This window comes from Staurois parvus, unplaced genomic scaffold, assembly GCF_062004578.1.
Source record: "Staurois parvus isolate SC_StPar_1 unplaced genomic scaffold, SC_StPar_1.0 ptg001667l, whole genome shotgun sequence".
In the NCBI taxonomy this organism is placed as follows: Eukaryota; Metazoa; Chordata; class Amphibia; order Anura; family Ranidae; genus Staurois; species Staurois parvus.
Window position 1 is genome coordinate 240,545 of NW_028319463.1, and position 19,357 is coordinate 259,901.

At 47.4% G+C, this 19,357-nt stretch overlaps 1 protein-coding gene across 1 annotated transcript in view; it reads right to left on the reverse strand.

Moving 5' to 3' along the window:
- The window catches only part of LOC149434822 (serine/threonine-protein kinase Nek11-like), a 202,083-nt gene that overhangs the window by 52,976 nt on the left and 129,750 nt on the right, over nucleotides 1-19,357 (reverse strand). The window contains exon 11 of the mRNA XM_089663332.1: nucleotides 2,185-2,296. Within this exon, the coding sequence (XP_089519458.1) occupies nucleotides 2,185-2,296 (112 nt within the window). The remainder of the gene's footprint in view (nucleotides 1-2,184; nucleotides 2,297-19,357) is intronic.

The following is a 19,357-nucleotide window of genomic DNA, read 5'->3' on the forward strand; positions in this document are numbered from 1 at the left end:
ATTGTAGGAGGAGATCCTCATCTCTGTGCGTTTATTATTGTAGGAGGAGATCCTCATCTCTGTGCGTTTATTATTGTAGGAGGAGATCCTCATCTCTGTGCGTTTATTATTGTAAGAGGAGATCCTCATCTCTGTGCGTTTATTATTGTAGGAGGAGATCCTCATCTTTATGCGTTTATTATTGTAGGAGGAGATCCTCATCTCTGTGCGTTTAGTATTGTAGGAGGAGATCCTCATCTCTGTGCGTTTAGTATTGTAGGAGGAGATCCTCATCTATGTGTGTTTATTATTGTAAGAGGAGATCCTCATCTCTGTGCGTTTATTATTGTAGGAGGAGATCCTCATCTCTGTGCGTTTATTATTGTAGGAGGAGATCCTCATCTCTGTGCGTTTATTATTGTAGGAGGAGATCCTCATCTCTGTGCGTTTATTATTTCAGGAGGAGATCCTCATCTCTGTGCGTTTATTATTGTAGGAGGAGATCCTCATCTATGTGCGTTTTTTATTTCAGGAGGAGATCCTCATCTCTGTGCGTTTATTATTGTAGGAGATCCTCATCTCTGTGCGTTTATTATTGTAGGAGGAGATCCTCATCTCTGTGTGTTTATTATTGTAGGAGGAGATCCTCATCTCTGTGCGTTTATTATTGTAGGAGGAGATCCTCATCTCTATGTGTTTATTATTGTAGGAGGAGATCCTCATCTCTGTGCGTTTATTATTGTAGGAGGAGATCCTCATCTCTGTGTTTATTATTGTAGGAGGAGATCCTCATCTCTGTGTGTTTATTAATGTAAGAGGAGATCCTCATCTCTGTGCGTTTATTATTGTAGGAGGAGATCCTCATCTCTGTGCGTTTATTATTGTAGGAGGAGATCCTCATCTCTGTGCGTTTATTATTGTAGGAGGAGATCCTCATCTCTGTGCATTTATTATTGTAGGAGGAGATCCTCATCTCTGTGCGTTTATTATTGTAGGAGGAGATCCTCATCTCTGTGCGTTTATTATTGTAGGAGGAGATCCTCATCTCTGTGCGTTTATTATTGTAGGAGGAGATCCTCATCTCTGTGTTTATTATTGTAGGAGGAGATCCTCCTCTCTGTGCGTTTATTATTGTAGGAGGAGATCCTCATCTCTGTGCGTTTATTATTGTAGGAGGAGATCCTCCTGTCTATGTGTTTATCTGCTAATTCTACACACAACACATCCAAATGAAGGTGGCCATACGCACTTTAATAAAGGATCGATTTTTTTTCAATCGATCTATAGCCGTCAACCCATTTGATCGATATGCCACACAATGGGGAAGTGGATTTTGATCGATAGTCGAGATACAATCATAAGGTATTGATCGAAGTTCTGTTTCTACAATACATCCTCATCATCTAAAAAGGGGTCTTCAAGCTCTGGCCGCACCCGGCCCACTACAGGACTTCATCCGGCTTGCAGCAAGTCGTCTCACATTTACATCATTCATATCCATGGAGGACGGGTCAGCTGCCAGCACCATAACTACTTCTGCCTCGGAGAGTCCACTTCGTTGCTTTGGTACTGGTAGCCAGCCACCTAGAGGACTTGCTGCACCTTCTTGTGAAGGGGGACTCTGATGTGAAGGGGGGCTCTGATGTGAATGGAGACTCCAATCTGAAAGGGGCGGGTCTGATTGGGACCAGTCTGATATGAAGGGGGGCTCCGATGTGAAAGGGGGCTCTGATGCAAAAGGGTGGGCTCTGGTGTGAAAGGAAAGGGCTCTGATGTGAAGGGGGGACTTTGATGTGAAGGGGGGCTCTGAAGTAAAAGGGGGCTCTGGTGTGATCATAGATCTCCTGAATCCATAGATCTCTCCATTGTACAGATCTCCCCAATCCATAGATCTCCCCAATTCATAGATCTCCCCAATTCATAGATCTCCCCAATTCATAGATCTCCCCAATTCACAGATCTCCCCAATTCATAGATCTCTCCAATCCATAGCTACCTCCAATTCATAGCTACCTCCAATTGATAGATCTCTCCAATCCATAGATCTCTCCAATCCATAGCTACCTCCAATTCATAGCTACCTCCAATTGATAGATCTCTCCAATCCATAGATCTCTCCAATCCATAGCTACCTCCAATTCATAGCTACCTCCAATTGATAGATCTCTCCAATTAGGGGCTTGCTTTTCTATTGATGGTACTTACCTGCTGCTCTGACAGAGGTAATGATATAGTCAGTAGTGACCCAGCGCTGCTCCCCTCCTCCTTCTCCTCCTCCTCCTCCTCCTCCTCCTCCTCCTCCCTCTGCTCTTCATCTCTGAAATCATCTGCAGGGACAGCACAGGAGTTCAGTAATTCTGAATACTAACCAAATGGCATTTAATTAGCAGAAGTCCGATGTATCAATGACAATGTTATGAAATAAAATACCGTCTCACCTTTTTTTTCATCCCCGTGATATATCAGAGCTGCTGTTCTCCTGCAGCCGCTTTTCACCACTTACATGGCTCCGGTGTCAGCTGCACATTACTGCTCAGACCAGCTTCCTAACAGTGACAACAATAGATCATCCCCATGGCCAGATCTAGAGGAGTTCTGGGGTGGCCTGTGCCTAGACCTCAGCTGTGCCCCTCACCGCCCTGCTGACCTTCCAAGATTTCCCCTGCTGACCCCCTGTACACCGCCCTGCTGACCCCCTGTACACCACCCTGCTGACCCCCTGTACACCGCCCTGCTGACCCACTGTACACCGCCCTGCTGACCCCCTGTACACCGCCCTGCTGACCCACTGTACACCGCCCTGCTGACCCCCTGTACACCGCCCTGCTGACCCCCTGTACACCACCCTGCTGACCCACTGTACACCACCCTGCTGACCCACTGTACACCACCCTGCTGACCCCCTGTACACCACCCTGCTGACCCACTGTACACTGACCTGCTGACCCACTGTACACTGACCTGCTGACCCACTGTACACTGTACTACTGACACCCTGTACACTTGCCTTGGGATCCCTGTACATTGCCATGCTAATCCCCCTGTACACTGCCCCATCGATGCCCTGTACACTGCCATTCTAACCCCCTGTACACTACTCTGCTGACCCCCTATACACTTCCCTACTGACCTCGATATGCCATTCTGACTCCATGTACACTGCCCTGCTGACCCCCTGTACAGTGCCCTTCTGACCCCTGTACACTGCCCTGCTGACCCCATGCACACTGCTATGCTGACCCCCTGTACAGTACCCTTCTGACCCCCTGTACACTGCCCTGCTGACCCCATGCACACTGCCCTGCTGACCCCCTCTACAGTGCCCTTCTGACCCCATGTACAGTGCCCTGCTGACCCCATGTACACTGCCCTGCTGACCCCATGTACACTGCCTTGCTGACCCCCTGTACAGTGCCCTTCTGACCCCCTGTACACTGCGCTACTGCCACATTTAAATTGCCCTGCTGACCCACTGTATACTGCCCTGGAGGTCCCTGTACACTGACCTACTGATCCCTGTACACTGCCCTGCTTACCCTCTGTACACTACCCTGCTGACCCCCTGTACACTGCCCTGCTGTCTCCTGTACACTGTACTGCTAACCCTCTGTTCACTTCCCTACTGACCCCGATACACTGCCATTCTGACCCCATGTACACTGCTCTACTAACTCCTTGTACAGTGCCTTCTGGCCCCCTGTACACTGCCCTACTGCCCCATTTACATTGCCCTGATGACCCACTGTACACTGCCCTACTGACCCCCTGTACACTGCCCTACTGACCCCCTGTACACTGCCCTGCTGACCCCCTGTACACTGCCCTACCGACAATCTGTATACTGCATTGCTAACTCCCTGTACACTGCCCTACTGACCACTTTACACTGCCCTGCTGACCCCCTGTACACTGCCCTGCTGACCCCCTGTACACTGCCCTGCTGACCCCCTGTACACTGCCCTGCTGACCCCCTGTACACTGCCCTGCTGACCCCCTGTACACCGATCAGATTATCACATTACATGGTAGAAACAGAAGATGCAAATGATAACTTACAGTGGTAATTTACAATTGTATCTTCACTTTGTTTAAAATCTATTTCCCCGTGTGGGACATATCAACTGGAAGGGTTACTAACTACAGATTGATTATTTTTCAGAAGAGATTGATCAGAAAAATAAATCGATCATTTAACAAAGCATGCGTGGCCACCATAAAGTACCCATTCAATTGATATGCCCCACACGGGGAAGTGGATTGCTATCAATAGTTAAGATCCAATCGTAAATGTTCTATTGCATGTCTCCTTCCACCGTGTAATCTATAATCCGCTTGTTCCGTATTCAGAAACAAAGCAACTCAGTGCTGCCGATCTCTAAAAGACCCAAAATTCTCCATTCTGACTGACTGACTTAAATGGAGTCTAAATCTTAAGTTGACATTATTCGATTGTTTGTGGATTTGCTTGCTTTGATCGATCGATAAAACAAAAATGAACCATGTGTGGCCTCTATTAGGGGAAAAGGAAGGACCTTTTTCTAACTGGTGGAGCAGATTGGACCTGGCTTTAGAAGAATTACATTTTATTTTTTTGCCTTCTTCTGCATCAACTGGGGGTATAGGGCTCTGTATATGGAGGTTTTCTATGTATTTATTTAGCAATAATGTAACCAACTATGTAACATATCCATTTCCAGCATTAGCTGGAGGTTTCATCTTGAAGTAACATTGTACTGACAGGTTCTCTTTATACCTTTGTTGGCACAAGTTAGCACGTCCTCCAGCACTCAGTACTGGCTGAACTAACAAAGACTTTTTTCTAACGGTTTAATTTTTTTTTCCTGTTGATAAGAAAATGAATTCTCTCCCCCGCCCAACCTGGAGATTTTATATAGTTCTGCTCCAGGCCGCACAATTAAATTGTAGTTTTCTTGCTGCAGAATGCGGCGTGGCTCTAATGCTGTACAGTGCTGAGGCCGGTAGCACTATACCGATAGAGAATTCTGTTTGCTTTGCTACATTATTACTTATCAATAATAAATGACTCTATATTGGTGAGACGTTCCTGGCTTCCTGTGCTGTTTGCAGAAGGTTACGTTATCACGGGAAGATCCTGACAGGCAGGAATGGTCGTCTGTCTTGTCTTGTTAGATCGCTCACTAACTAGAGGAGACTCACCACCTAATGTGAAGTATGGGGACAAAAGTGGGATGTTCCTCTACCAGACCTCAATGTGACTTAGATGGCGATACACTGTGTACACACCTGACCATCACATCTATAGGAGCTTGTTGGACATTTAATTTCAAAACCATGACCATGAGGTTGGTCCCCTCCAATTCATAGACATCTTCATTTCATAGATACCTCCAATTCATAGATCCCTCCAATTCATAGACATCTCCAATTCATAGACATCTCCAATTCATAGACATCTCCAATTCATAGATCCCTCCAATTCATAGACATCTCCAATTCATAGATCCCTCCAATTCATAGACATCTCCAATTCATAGATCCCTCCAATTCAGAGACATCTCCAATTCATAGACATCTCCAATTCATAGATCCCTTCAATTCATAGACATCTCCAATTCATAGATCCCTCCAATTCATAGACATCTCCAATTCATAGATCCCTCCAATTCATAGACATCTCCAATTCATAGATCCCTCCAATTCATAGATCCCTCCAATTCATAGACATCTCCAATTCATAGATCCCTCCAATTCAGAGACATCTCCAATTCATAGACATCTCCAATTCATAGATCCCTCCAATTCATAGACATCTCTAATTCATAGATACCACCAATTCTTAGATACCTCCAATTCATAGACTTCTCCAATTTATAGATATCGCCAATTCATAGATATCTGCAATCAATAGACATCTCCAATTTATAGATATCGCCAATTCATAGGTTTCTCCACTTTGTAGCCATCTCCAGTTCACAGATATCTCCAGTTCATAGAAACCTCCAACTCACAGACATCTCCAATTCATAGATTTCTCCACTTTGTAGTTATCTCCAGTTCATAGATATTTCCAATTCACAGATATCTCTAGTTCATAGACATCTCAAACATATCCTATTCGTAAACATCTCCAATCTATAGACATTTCCAATTCATAGTTACCTCCAATTCATAGACATCTCCAATTTATAGACATCTCCAATTCATACACATCTCATTTCATAGATATCTCCAATTCCTATACATCTCTAGTTCATAGATATCTGCAATTCACAGATATCTCCACTTCATAGAAACCTCCAATTCATAGATTTCTTCAATTCATAGACATCTCCACTTCATAGAAACCTCCAATTCATAGATTTCTCCAATTCATAGACATCTCCACTTCAAAGATATCTCCAATTCATAGACATCTCCACTTCATAGAAACCTCCAATTCATAGACATCTCCAATTCATAGATTTCTCCAATTTGTAGACATCTCCAGTTCATAGATGTCTCCAATTCATATATATCTCCTATTTATAGACATCTCAGTTCATAAATATCTCCATTTAGTAGACATCTCCAGTTTATAGATATCTGAAATTCATAGATACCTCTAATTCATAGACATCTCCAAGTCATACATATCTCCAATTCATAGACATCTCCAATTCATAGATATCTCCAATTCATAGATATCTCCAGTTCATAGACATGTCCAATTCATAGATATCTCCAATTCATAGATATCTCCAATTCATAGATATCTCCAGTTCATAGACATGTCCAGTTCATAGATATCTCCAATTTATAGACATCTCCAATTCATAGATATCTCCTATTCGTAGAAATCTCCAATTTATAGATCTAGTTCACAGATATCTCAGATATATTTCTTGTTTCCTGTGCTCTCTGCAGAAGGTTACAATATCACGGGAAGATCCTGACAGGCAGGAATGGTCGTCTGTCTCGTCTTATTAGATCGCTCAGTAACTAGAGGAGACACAACCTAGAATGAAGCATGGGGACAAATCTAACCTCTAATCTCCCCCCACTCTGTCCAAACCTAGAAGAAGACTTTGGTTAGACTGCCATTGCAATGTCCCTTCTCCATGATCCCCGGCGGAGTCTCTTTGGCCTTTGCTGGGTAATGTATCCACACTGACCAGCCGCGGTGTGAAAACGATGTTCTCCATTTGTTTTTGCTCTGCCCTCACTGGAGACATCAATTAGCTGCTGTTTAATGAGCCCCTGAGGCGTTTTCCAGTCAAAGTGTCAGCCGGCTATTACCGGACATCAATGAGCCATGTGTGAGATGGCCGAGCCGCCATGGAAGGGGGATTGGGGCCGAGCCACGGTATAATATGCTACATCAGTCTGATAATGAATGTGGCCGTCTGATCTTAATGTAGATAGAAACCCAATCGCTAAATTCTCACAGAAACCCTTCAAGTCACCGAAATCGTAGAAGTTCTTTTCAAACTATTTAAATACTCAACACACAGTAAGGCCCAACTCCAAGGCCCCCAACCAGGGGTGGACTGACAATTTATGGGGCCCCTGGGCAATAGGGGATCATGGGGCCCCTGTGTCCTTGCCCACACTCAAACTACACACAAAAAAGCCTATGAAAGGTGCCAGGGGCATCTCATGGGGCCCCCTACTGACCCTGGGCCCTCGGGCAGTGCCCGAGTACCAGAATGGTCAGTCCGCCCCTCCCCTCAACTACTGCTCCTTAGTGCCTTCCTGCTGTAGTCCCACCCTCTTCAGTGCCCCCCTACTCCTCAGTACATCCCCCTCTTCAGCATCCTCCTCACCTGGAGCCCCCTCAGTGCACCCCCCTGGAGCCTCATCCTCTGTGCTCCCCACTCAGGCGCCACCCCCTATAGTGTCCTCCTGAAGCCCCCCTTTAGTGTTCCCCACCTGGAGCCCCCCTCATGGATTTCCTCCCCCATGCCCAGCCGCCTCACTACTTCCACCCTGAAGCCATCCCTCTTAGTGTCCCCTTCCACCTGGAGCCCCCTCTTCCTTAATACATCCCCCATGGAGCCCCCATTCAGTGATCCCTCTCACTCCACACTAGCTCCTCCCCCACTGTATTCTACTTTTTCACAAAAACGAAACGTCATAGCTCACCCCTAATGCTCCTCAGTGTTCCCCCATGGACTCCACCCTCCTCAGTACTTCCCTCTGGAGCCCCCCTTCAGTGTCCACCCCATCTGGTGTCCCCCACTCACTGCTCCCCCCCAGCTCACCTGCCTCAGTACTCCCACCCTGGAACTACCCCCTTCAGTGTCCCCCCACAACTGGGAGCTTCTCTCACTGCTTCCCCCCTCTTCCCTGAAGCCCACCCACCTCAGTACTCCACGCCAGAGCCCCCCTATAGTGTGTCCCTGGTCTGGTGTCCCCACTCACTGCTCACCCACCATAGCCCACCTGCCTCAGTACTCCCTCCTGGAGTCACCCACTTCAGTGTTCCTCTCCGCCTGGAGCCCCCCGATCCTCTTTACATCTCCCTGGAGTCCCCTTTAGTTACCCCAACCAATAGCTGCTCCTCACTGCTTCCCCCTTCTTCCCCAAAACCCCCCTCAGTATTTTCCCCTGGAACATCCCCTTGGTGCCCCCCCCCACCTGGACCCCCCCTTACTACTCCACCCATGGAGCCTCCACTTCATTGGCCCCCCTCACTCAGTGTTCTTCCCCTGGAGCACCATACTATCTCCCCCACACTTTCACTAAAGCCAAACTCTACCCCTACTGCTCCTCAGTGCTTTCCTTAAGGAGGCCCCCTTTCTTAGTTCTTCCTGCACTAGAGCCCCCCTTTAGTGTCCTCCCACCTGGAGCCCCCACTCACTCTTCCCCCAAAGCCCTCCTTTCTCAGTGTCCCCCTCCACCTGGTGCCCCCACTTAATGCTCCCCCCATAGCCCACCCAAATTAGTATTCACCCCGGATTCGCTCCTTTCAGTGTCCCCCCAATTGGGATCCCCCTCACTGCTCCCCCCCTCTTCCCTGAAGCCCACTTACCTCATTATTCCCCACTGGAGCCACCCCTTCAGTGTGTCCCCTGCCTGGTGCCCCCACTCACTGCTCACCCACATAGCTCCTACTCAACTCAGTACTTCCCCCTGGAGTCACCCACTTCAGTGTTCCTCCCCACTTAGAGCCCCCCACTTCTCATTATTTTCACTTAGAGCTCCTCCTTAGTGTACCCCCACCTTGAACCCCTCCGTTACTACTCCACCCATGGATCCTCCCCTCACTCAGTGCCCTCCCCCTGTAGCACCACACCCTCTCCCCCCATTTCCACTAAAGCCTAATTCCAGAGCTCACCTCTACTGCTCCTCAGTGCTTTCCCCCTAGATTCCCCCTTAGTACTTCCCCCCTGGAGTCCCTCCTTCTGTGCATCCTCCCCCACTTGGAGCCCCCATTCCCTGCTCCCCCAAAGCACACCTTTCTCAGCACCCCCCTCCTTCCTGAAGCCCCCTCCCTAAGTCCTCCCCCCCCCCCCCACCTGGACCCCCCTATCCCCCTCCTTATTTACACCCCTGGTCCCATACAATGCAGTTATTTAGCTGTTTATCCAGATTTCAGTTCCTATCTGGCCTCTCCTGATTTTTTGTTACATTTGGCTGCAGAGTTAGAAAATAAGCAAGGAAGAGATATTGGTTTTACTTGAAGTTCACCACCTGCTGCTTTGTGGTAAATGTACATGGAAACATAAGAACTCTACATTTTCTTTACCACTGAGCAGTCCATCTATAGCAACTGATTATGGGTAAGATGACATAAAACGCAGCATGAATAATGTCTAGACGGGAAATCGGACCTATGACTCTTAGCAGGAGCGGAGCTGTCTGAACCTGTTCCATTTCACGCTCTAGTAGTAGACAAATTCCCATCCAGTCCACCTCAGACACCATATAAGTGGTTCCTCAGTTAACCTGCCTCACATAAGGCCAAGGGTTCACTTCATCCCATTAAAAATTGAGATGCAGAAAGCAAGCAGAGGCACAGGATATAAATGACTCCAAATTTGAAAGACTAGACATCGCTGACTATACATAGACACCCACGCGTTGCTTTGATTTAAAGGCCAAGTCCACCTTTTATAGGAACTGGCCCAGGCGGACAAGGTGATCCTGACATACAGTATATTTTAAAATGTATTTTTAAAAATATTTTCTTATATTTTGTAATATAAAAAAAATGCATTTCAGCATACAGTATATATATATTTATATATATATATATATATATATATATATATATATATATATATATATATATATATATTTATTTTTTTAAATTATTATTTATTTAATATTTTGAATATGCCCAAAATTGTAGCATTTCATATATTTATGTCAATATATTTGGGAAGTATATTTATAAAATATATTTCAAATATATTTTTCTTCCTTTGGGCAAGGTTCAAGAGAAACAGGACACATGGCAGGGTTGTCTAAGGCAGCCTTTTTCAGCCAGGGTGCCTTCTGGGTTCTTCAGGGGTACCTTAGCAAAATGCCTACAATTTGCTCTAAATTGCCCATAAATTGTGTACAAGGCAGTGGGTGAATCAACTCTGATTTTTTGTTACACAAAGCCCCAGGTTTTCTAACAACCTTTGACATCATTGGTGGATAAGGAGGACATCGAGCACCTGCATAACATCCTTGTTTGACCCTCCACCCAGCTCCATCCGTATTGGGGTCACATTAGCTGCATGAAGAAGAAGAAATGCTGGACTACTAGTCAATGCCAATGTATAAAGATGTATTTGCTTTGAGATAACCTGTCACCTCCATAGTTGGGTGTCTTAGGTGTGAAGATGCTGTAGCAATATGTCACACTATTAGATTAGTTTTTTTTTACATTTTAGAATGTGGTGCGTCAAGGTTGTCCATAATTTTAAAGGGTGCCTTGACTCAAAAAAGGTTGAGAAACACTGGTGTAGAGCATGGGTCAGCAGCCAGTAGACCGTGATCCACCAGTAGATCTCTGACCTGGCTGAGCAGCCTAGCAGGGGTATCTGGATGACAAAACTGACTGGAAAGAGTTAAAAATCTTTTTTTTAATATGAGACGGATCACATAAATGTAGTTCTATGGCTTTCAGTGGTTTGTCTGAACTTCATTTCCAAAAGTCAATTTTGTACGTTTGACTGGAGGGTGTCTTTACCATACTAATCACTCCCAGACTCGAGTTCCTAAAATCTCTTTTTAATGAAGTCTTTGTTGATGTCAAATATAAAGTCCTTCTTAGGTGTTGAATCCCATGCATTAATTCTGGTGAATGATTCAGAACGCCCTTTCATGGGAATGTTTGTGATTTTATCTCCTTTGCTTTGAAAGCCGGTGTGCCCGATGAACAGACGGGAATACATTCAAATCCACTTTGCCGAATTCAAGGCATAAAAATTTAGCATGACTTAAAAATGTATCTTTTGTTGACGAATGTATGTCGGAAATGCTTACTAGACCAAATGAATGAATCGAGCGAAGTACACCGGGACGTTTTGTTTTAGTGCCTTTCAGAAAAAGGCCATTTGTATCCCAGTAAAAGAGTCAGATGGGTATAAAGCGTTGGTGCTATAAATGGACCAATGAGAAAGCAGGCTTCATCTCTGCTAGCTGTCAGGCCATTAGCGCTCTGTGGAAGTGCCCGCTGTAGTTCTTGTAAATGACTGGAATGTTCAAGCAGCAGACCAGAGAACTGGGTAAAATTTACAAATGAGATTTATACATCGAACTTTTTTTTTTTTTTTTTAAATGATTATCCTGTTTTTGTAATTTTAGGAAGAAATGGCAGTCTATGCATGTAGGGTGAGTCAACAGAGTCACTTCAATTGTCACCATCGGCAGTCTATGCATGTAGGGTGAGTCAACAGAGTCACTTCAATTGTCACCATCGGCAGTCTATGCATGTAGGGTGAGTCAACAGAGTCACTTTAATTGTCACCTTCGGCAGTCTATGCATGTAGGGTGAGTCAACAGAGTCACTTCAATTGTCACCATCGGCAGTCTATGCATGTAGGGTGAGTCAACAGTCACTTCAATTGTCACCATCGGCAGTCTATGCATGTAGAGTGAGTCAACAGAGTCACTTCAATTTCCACCATCGGCAGTCTATGCATGTAGGGTGAGTCAACAGAGTCACTTCAATTGTCACCATCGGCAGTCTATGCATGTAGGGTGAGTCAACAGAGTCACTTCAATTGTCACCATCGGCAGTCTATGCATATAGGGTGAGTCAACAGAGTCACTTCAATTGTCACCATCGGCAGTCTATGCATGTAGGGTGAGTCAACAGAGTCACTTCAATTGTGACCATCGGCAGTCTATGCATGTAGGGTGAGTCAACAGAGTCACTTCAATTGTCACCATCGGCAGTCTATGCATGTAGGGTGAGTCAACAGAGTCACTTCAATTGTCACCATCGGCAGTCTATGCATGTAGGGTGAGTCAACAGAGTCACTTTAATTGTCACCTTCGGCAGTCTATGCATGTAGGGTGAGTCAACAGAGTCACTTCAATTGTCACCATCGGCAGTCTATGCATGTAGGGTGAGTCAACAGTCACTTCAATTGTCACCATCGGCAGTCTATGCATGTAGGGTGAGTCAACAGAGTCACTTCAATTGCCACCATCGGCAGTCTATGCATGTAGGGTGAGTCAACAGAGTCACTTCAATTGTCACCATCGGCAGTCTATGCATGTAGGGTGAGTCAACAGTCACTTCAATTGTCACCACCGGCAGTCTATGCATGTAGGGTGAGTCAACAGAGTCACTTCCATTGTCACCATCGGCAGTCTATGCATGTAGGGTGAGTCAACAGAGTCACTTCAATTGTCACCATCGGCAGTCTATGCATGTAGGGTGAGTCAACAGAGTCACTTCAATTGTCACCATCGGCAGTCTATGCATGTAGGGTGAGTCAACAGAGTCACTTCAATTGTCACCATCGGCAGTCTATGCATGTAGGGTGAGTCAACAGAGTCACTTCAATTGTCACCATCGGCAGTCTATGCATGTAGGGTGAGTCAACAGAGTCACTTCAATTGTCACCATCGGCAGTCTATGCATGTAGGGTGAGTCAACAGAGTCACTTCAATTGTCACCATCGGCAGTCTATGCATGTAGGGTGAGTCAACAGAGTCACTTCAATTGTCACCACCGGCAGTCTATGCATGTAGGGTGAGTCAACAGAGTCACTTCAATTGTCACCATCGGCAGTCTATGCATGTAGGGTGAGTCAACAGAGTCACTTCAATTGCCACCATTGGCAGTCTATGCATGTAGGGTGAGTCAACAGAGTCACTTCAATTGTCACCATCGGCAGTCTATGCATGTAGGGTGAGTCAACAGTCACTTCAATTGTCACCACCGGCAGTCTATGCATGTAGGGTGAGTCAACAGAGTCACTTCCATTGTCACCATCGGCAGTCTATGCATGTAGGGTGAGTCAACAGAGTCACTTCCATTGTCACCATCGGCAGTCTATGCATGTAGGGTGAGTCAACAGAGTCACTTCAATTGTCACCATCGGCAGTCTATGCATGTAGGGTGAGTCAACAGAGTCACTTCAATTGTCACCATCGGCAGTCTATGCATGTAGGGTGAGTCAACAGAGTCACTTCAATTGTCACCATCGGCAGTCTATGCATGTAGGGTGAGTCAACAGAGTCACTTCAATTGTCACCATCGGCAGTCTATGCATGTAGGGTGAGTCAACAGAGTCACTTCAATTGTCACCATCGGCAGTCTATGCATGTAGGGTGAGTCAACAGAGTCACTTCCATTGTCACCATCTGTTATCCTTGCCTTTTCTTCACTCCAAAGCATTCAGTTTGGGAGTTTCGGTCCAGTAAATAAAAAAAGAGGTACCTCCAGTTATGGGTGACCATGTGGCTGGATGCCCACCCTACCACATGGCAGATTTAGTGCTTGGTGATTGGCCATTCAGGTTCCCAGCACTGCCACGTAGAGGTCATAAAAGAGCCATCCACCTGGCTTTGGAGGCTTACCAGGACTTCTAAGTAGGTGCTTACTTGGACCTCCAAGAAAAACCTTACCAGGGCTCTCCTTATTCATCCCAAGTCTCGCAGAGCGGCATGGCAGTAAAAAATAAAAAGTATAAGCAGTTGGCAGGCTACCACTAAACTGAACTCATTGCTTTGCCAAGCTGACCTGGAAGTTGACCAGACTTTTCTAGGACATGAATTTAGCTGCATTTTCCAACACTGGCCAAGTGTTGGAAACCTATTGGCTTCAGTATGTAAGCAGGTGTAGTTCAGCCTCCCTGCACAGGTGGTGCTGTTATGACAACCCCTAAGCAGGAAGGATGAAGGAGAAGCAGAACTCTTGTTCCTCTGAGGCCTCCATAGGTATCTGCAGGGGAGGAGACGTCTATTTGGATGCTGCTGCGCTGGATGAAATTGGTGGCCATGTTTAGTGGGGGCAGCACAAATAAACAGCATCATCTCCCTGCAGTTGGCGTGCATTTGTGAAGTGGCTAGGTCATGGACAGGAACCCTCTGGTGAGGGACAGTTTGTCTAGCACAGGGAAAGAAGAAGAGACAGTGAAAGGACCCTTTACCTGAGCTGCTAACTTGGACCTCCTGGCTTCTGCCCCTCGGGTGCCCTTGTCGCCACACCACCTACCAGTCACCTCCATCATCACATGCTGTTGGGTGTCCGAAACCCAGTAACGTATCTGCTACAGTATCGAGACTTTGTACTACGAGCCCTCCTGTACGGTATTGCCCTACTGGATTCGGCTGTGATATTCAGTCCCTGTTTCCACCATGTTGGAACTTTGAGTTATTGCATTGTGCTGCATTCCTTGGCCTCTGTGTCCATTTACTCCAATTTGGGTACCAAACTTCTGGTACTGCTTACAGGTAGAGTCCATTTACACCAATGTCTTGCACTGCAGTTCAATGGACACAAACGCCTGTGCACTGCTTCCATGTTTGTTTGTGTTGGCCTGCAATGTGCCTTCATGTCCATTCAAGTGGAGGTTCCAATATTGAAACCCATTCTAACACAATATATTGTACTGAGTGCATGGGCTACACTCAATGGGTTTTCATGCCTCTTCTGTCCTGTAGATCAGGGGTCTCCAAACTTTTGAAACAAAAGGCCAGTTTACTGTCCTTCGGTCTTTAGGGGGGCTGGACTGTGGCCAGTGGGAGTAGAAAATGCCATGGGCTTGGTTTACTAAATGGGGGTAAAAAAATGTACATAATTGGTGTCAGTGGGAGGAATAGTGTCCCAGGGTGCAGAAGTCAGGAGTGCGCTACATACAGGGTGCAGGAGTCAGGAGTGTGCTACATACAGGGTGCAGAAGTCAGGAGTGTGCTATGTACAGGGTGCAGAAGTCAGGAGTGTGCTATGTACAGGGTGCATAAGTCAGGAGTGTGCTACGTACAGGATGCAGGACTCTGGAGTGCATTACACACAGTGTGCAGGACTCTGGAGTGTGCTACATACAGGGTGCAGGAGTCAGGAGTGCGCTATGTACAGGGTGCAGGAGTCATGAGTGTGCTACGTACAGGGTGCAGAAATCAGGAGTGGGCAACGTACAGGGTGCAGGAGTCAGGAGTGCATTACGTTCAGGGTGCAGGACTCTGGAGTGTGCTACATACAGGGTGCAGGAGTCAGGAGTGTGCTACGTACAGGGTGCAGGAGTCAGGAGTGTGCTACGTACAGGGTGCAGGAGTCAGTAGTGCGCTACGTACAGGATGCAGGACTCTGGAGTGCATTACACACAGTGTGCAGGACTCTGGAGTGTGCTACATACAGGGTGCAGGAGTCAGGAGTGCGCTATGTACAGGGTGCAGGAGTCATGAGTGTGCTACGTACAGGGTGCAGAAATCAGGAGTGGGCAACGTACAGGGTGCAGGAGTCAGGAGTGCATTACGTTCAGGGTGCAGGACTCTGGAGTGTGCTACATACAGGGTGCAGGGGTCAGGAGTGTGCTACGTATAGGGTGCAGGACTCTGGAGTGCGCTACGTACAGGGTGCAGGAGTCAGGAGTGCATTACGTTCAGGGTGCAGGACTCTGGAGTGTGCTACATACAGGGTGCAGGAGTCAGGAATGTGCTACGTACAGGGTGCAGAAGTCAAGAGTGTGCTATATACAGGGTGCAGGAGTCAGGAGTGTGCTACGTACAGGGTGCAGGACTCTGGAGTGGGCTACGCAGAGGTTGCAGAAGTCAAGAGTGCATTACGTACAGGGTGCAGGAGTCAGGAGTGTGCTACGTACAGGGTGCAGGACTCTGGAGTGTGCTACGTACAGGGTGCAGGACTCTGGAGTGTGCTACGTACAGGGTGCAGAATTCAGGAGTGCATTACGTACAGGGTGCAGGAGTCAGGAGTGTGCTACGTACAGGGTGCAGGACTCTGGAGTGTGCTACGTACAGGGTGCAGGACTCTGGAGTGTGCTACGTACAGGGTGCAGAATTCAGGAGTGCATTACGTACAGGGTGCAGGACTCAGGAGTGTGCTACGTATAGGGTGCAGGACTCAGGAGTGTGCTACGTACAGGGTGCAGAATTCAGGAGTGCATTACGTACAGGGTGCAGGAGTGTGCTATGTACAGGGTGCAGAACTCTGGAGTCTGCTACATACAGGGTGCAGGAGTCAGGAGTGAGCTATGCATAAGGTGCAGAAGTCAGGAGTGCGCTACATACAGGGTGCAGAAATCAGGAGTGCGCTATGTACAGGGTGCAGAAGACACCCGCCGCTCCATAGAGAGCAATGGAGTGTCCGATCCGGTCCATTTTCCGGTCCGCTTGCGTGAAAGGGGACAAACAGGAATCAGACATGAGAAGAAGGCATTTTTTTGCTTTGCACATGACTGTATGAAGTTCTTCACCTCATTCACTAAGCTCTGGGGAAAAGGAGTGCAACTGCAGAGTGCTCAGTCTATTTGCCTTTCATACATCAGCCTCAATGTCTCTTTATATATCGGCATCATCTGCCATTCCCCTTCAAGTCCCTGCAGTTGTACAGTCCTGTCCGGGATCCTGTTGTTTCCATTACTCCGACTTTTCCTAATTGCTTCTAGATGACCGTCTCCATGAGTAGACAAATACGAGTTCCCCATTTCTTCTGCCCCCGTTAGTACAGTATGGAAGATCAGCAATATACTTGTTATTACACATCTCTGCCCGCTGACAGCCGAACACAACGCACGAGCCGCTGCAATAACCCATCTCCATCTCATGCCAAGCAGACGTCCGCAGCAGCAATTAGGCCAAGAAAATAATGACGAAGCCGACTCCGGAGTCACGCAATTAGGAGATCAGTCCTGGATATTGCTGCTCTCCTGGAAGGCTCTGCGACTTGTTGTATGTTCACACATCTTCGCCCTTTCACCCGAAGTCGGATCACTAGTGAAGCCTTCTCCTGCCGGGGGGTTAATATGGCCACCGGTAATTATCTTTAATTGGCTGTGTTGTTACTATTAGTAGAGCGTCTAATTAACTCCTGAGCTAGACGTAACAGCAGAGCCCAGGAACGATCCCGGTACAAAGGGGGCGAGTATGTGTGAGTGGCCCCAACCGGCAGGAGAATGGCTGCCTCTATTGTTCTGCTCAGCGGTAGGGAGGCTGTGCAAATCTAAGCTCCTTTCATGGGCTGTGTTAATCAGAAGCATTGAAAAAAGCAGCCCAGTACCAGCCAGGTCTGGATCTAGCCTATCTGATCTGAGGGTGCAGTAAAAAAGTCAGGGTGCTTCCTGGTATGTGAGGTGCCTAGGCACTCTTGTGGCTGGAGCCTCCTAGCTGGATATCTGCAGTGTGAGATCACCCATGGCGTTACTAACTCTGACTGCTGGTCTCAGAAGATTTGGTGATGTCACCAGGTCTGAATCTAGCCTATCTGATCTGGGGGAGCAGTAAAAAAGTCAGGGTGCTTCCTGGTATGTGAGGTGCCTAGGCACTCTTGTGGCTGGAGCCTCTTAGCTGGATATCTGCAGTGTGAGATCACCCATGGCGTTACTACCTCTGACTGCTGGTCTCAGAAGATTTGATGATGTCGCCAGGTCCGGATCTAGCCTATCTGATCTGGGGGTGCAGTAAAAATGCAGGGTGCTTCCTGGTATGTGAGGTGCCTAGGCACTCTTGTGGCTGGAGCCTCCTAGCTGGATATCTGCAGTGTGAGATCACCCATGGCGTTACTAACTCTGACTGCTGGTCTCAGAAGATTTTGTGATGTCACCAGGTCCGGATCTAGCCTATCTGATCTGGGGGTGCAGTAAAAATGCAGTGTGCTTCCTGGTATGTGAGGTGCCTAGGCACTCTTGTGGCTGGAGCCTCTTAGCTGGATATCTGCAGTGTGAGATCACCCATGGCGTTACTACCTCTGACTGCTGGTCTCAGAAGATTCGGTGATGTCACCAGGTCCGGATCTAGCCTATCTGATCTGGGGGAGCAGTAAAAAAGTCAGGGTGCTTCCTGGTATGTGAGGTGCCTAGGCACTCTTGTGGCTGGAGCCTCCTAGCTGGATATCTGCAGTGTGAGATCACCCATGGCGTTACTAACTCTGACTGCTGGTCTCAGAAGATTTTGTGATGTCACCAGGTCCGGATCTAGCCTATCTGATCTGGGGGTGCAGTAAAAATGCAGGGTGCTTCCTGGTATGTGAGGTGCCTAGGCACTCTTGTGGCTGGAGCCTCCTAGCTGGATATCTGCAGTGTGAGATCACCCATGGCGTTACTAACTCTGACTGCTGGTCTCAGAAGATTTTGTGATGTCACCAGGTCCGGATCTAGCCTATCTGATCTGGGGGTGCAGTAAAAATGCAGTGTGCTTCCTGGTATGTGAGGTGCCTAGGCACTCTTGTGGCTGGAGCCTCTTAGCTGGATATCTGCAGTGTGAGATCACCCATGGTGTTACTACCTCTGACTGCTGGTCTCAGAAGATTCGGTGATGTCACCAGGTCCGGATCTAGCCTATCTGATCCGGGGGAGCAGTAAAAAAGTCAGGGTGCTTCCTGGTATGTGAGGTGCCTAGGCACTCTTGTGGCTGGAGCCTCCTAGCTGGATATCTGCAGTGTTAGATCACCCATGGCGTTACTACCTCTGACTGCTGGTCTCAGAAGATTTGGTGATGTCACCAGGTCCGGATCTAGCCTATCTGATCTGGGGGTGCAGTAAAAAAGTCAGGGTGCTTCCTGGTATGTGAGGTGCCTAGGCACTCTTGTGGCTGGAGCCTCCTAGCTGGATATCTGCAGTGTGAGATCACCCATGGCATTACTACCTCTGACTGCTGGTCTCAGAAGATTTGGTGATGTCACCAGGTCCGGATCTAGCCTATCTGATCTGGGGTGCAGTAAAAAAGTCAGGGTGCTTCCTGGTATGTGAGGTGCCTAGGCACTCTTGTGGCTGGAGCCTCCTAGCTGGAT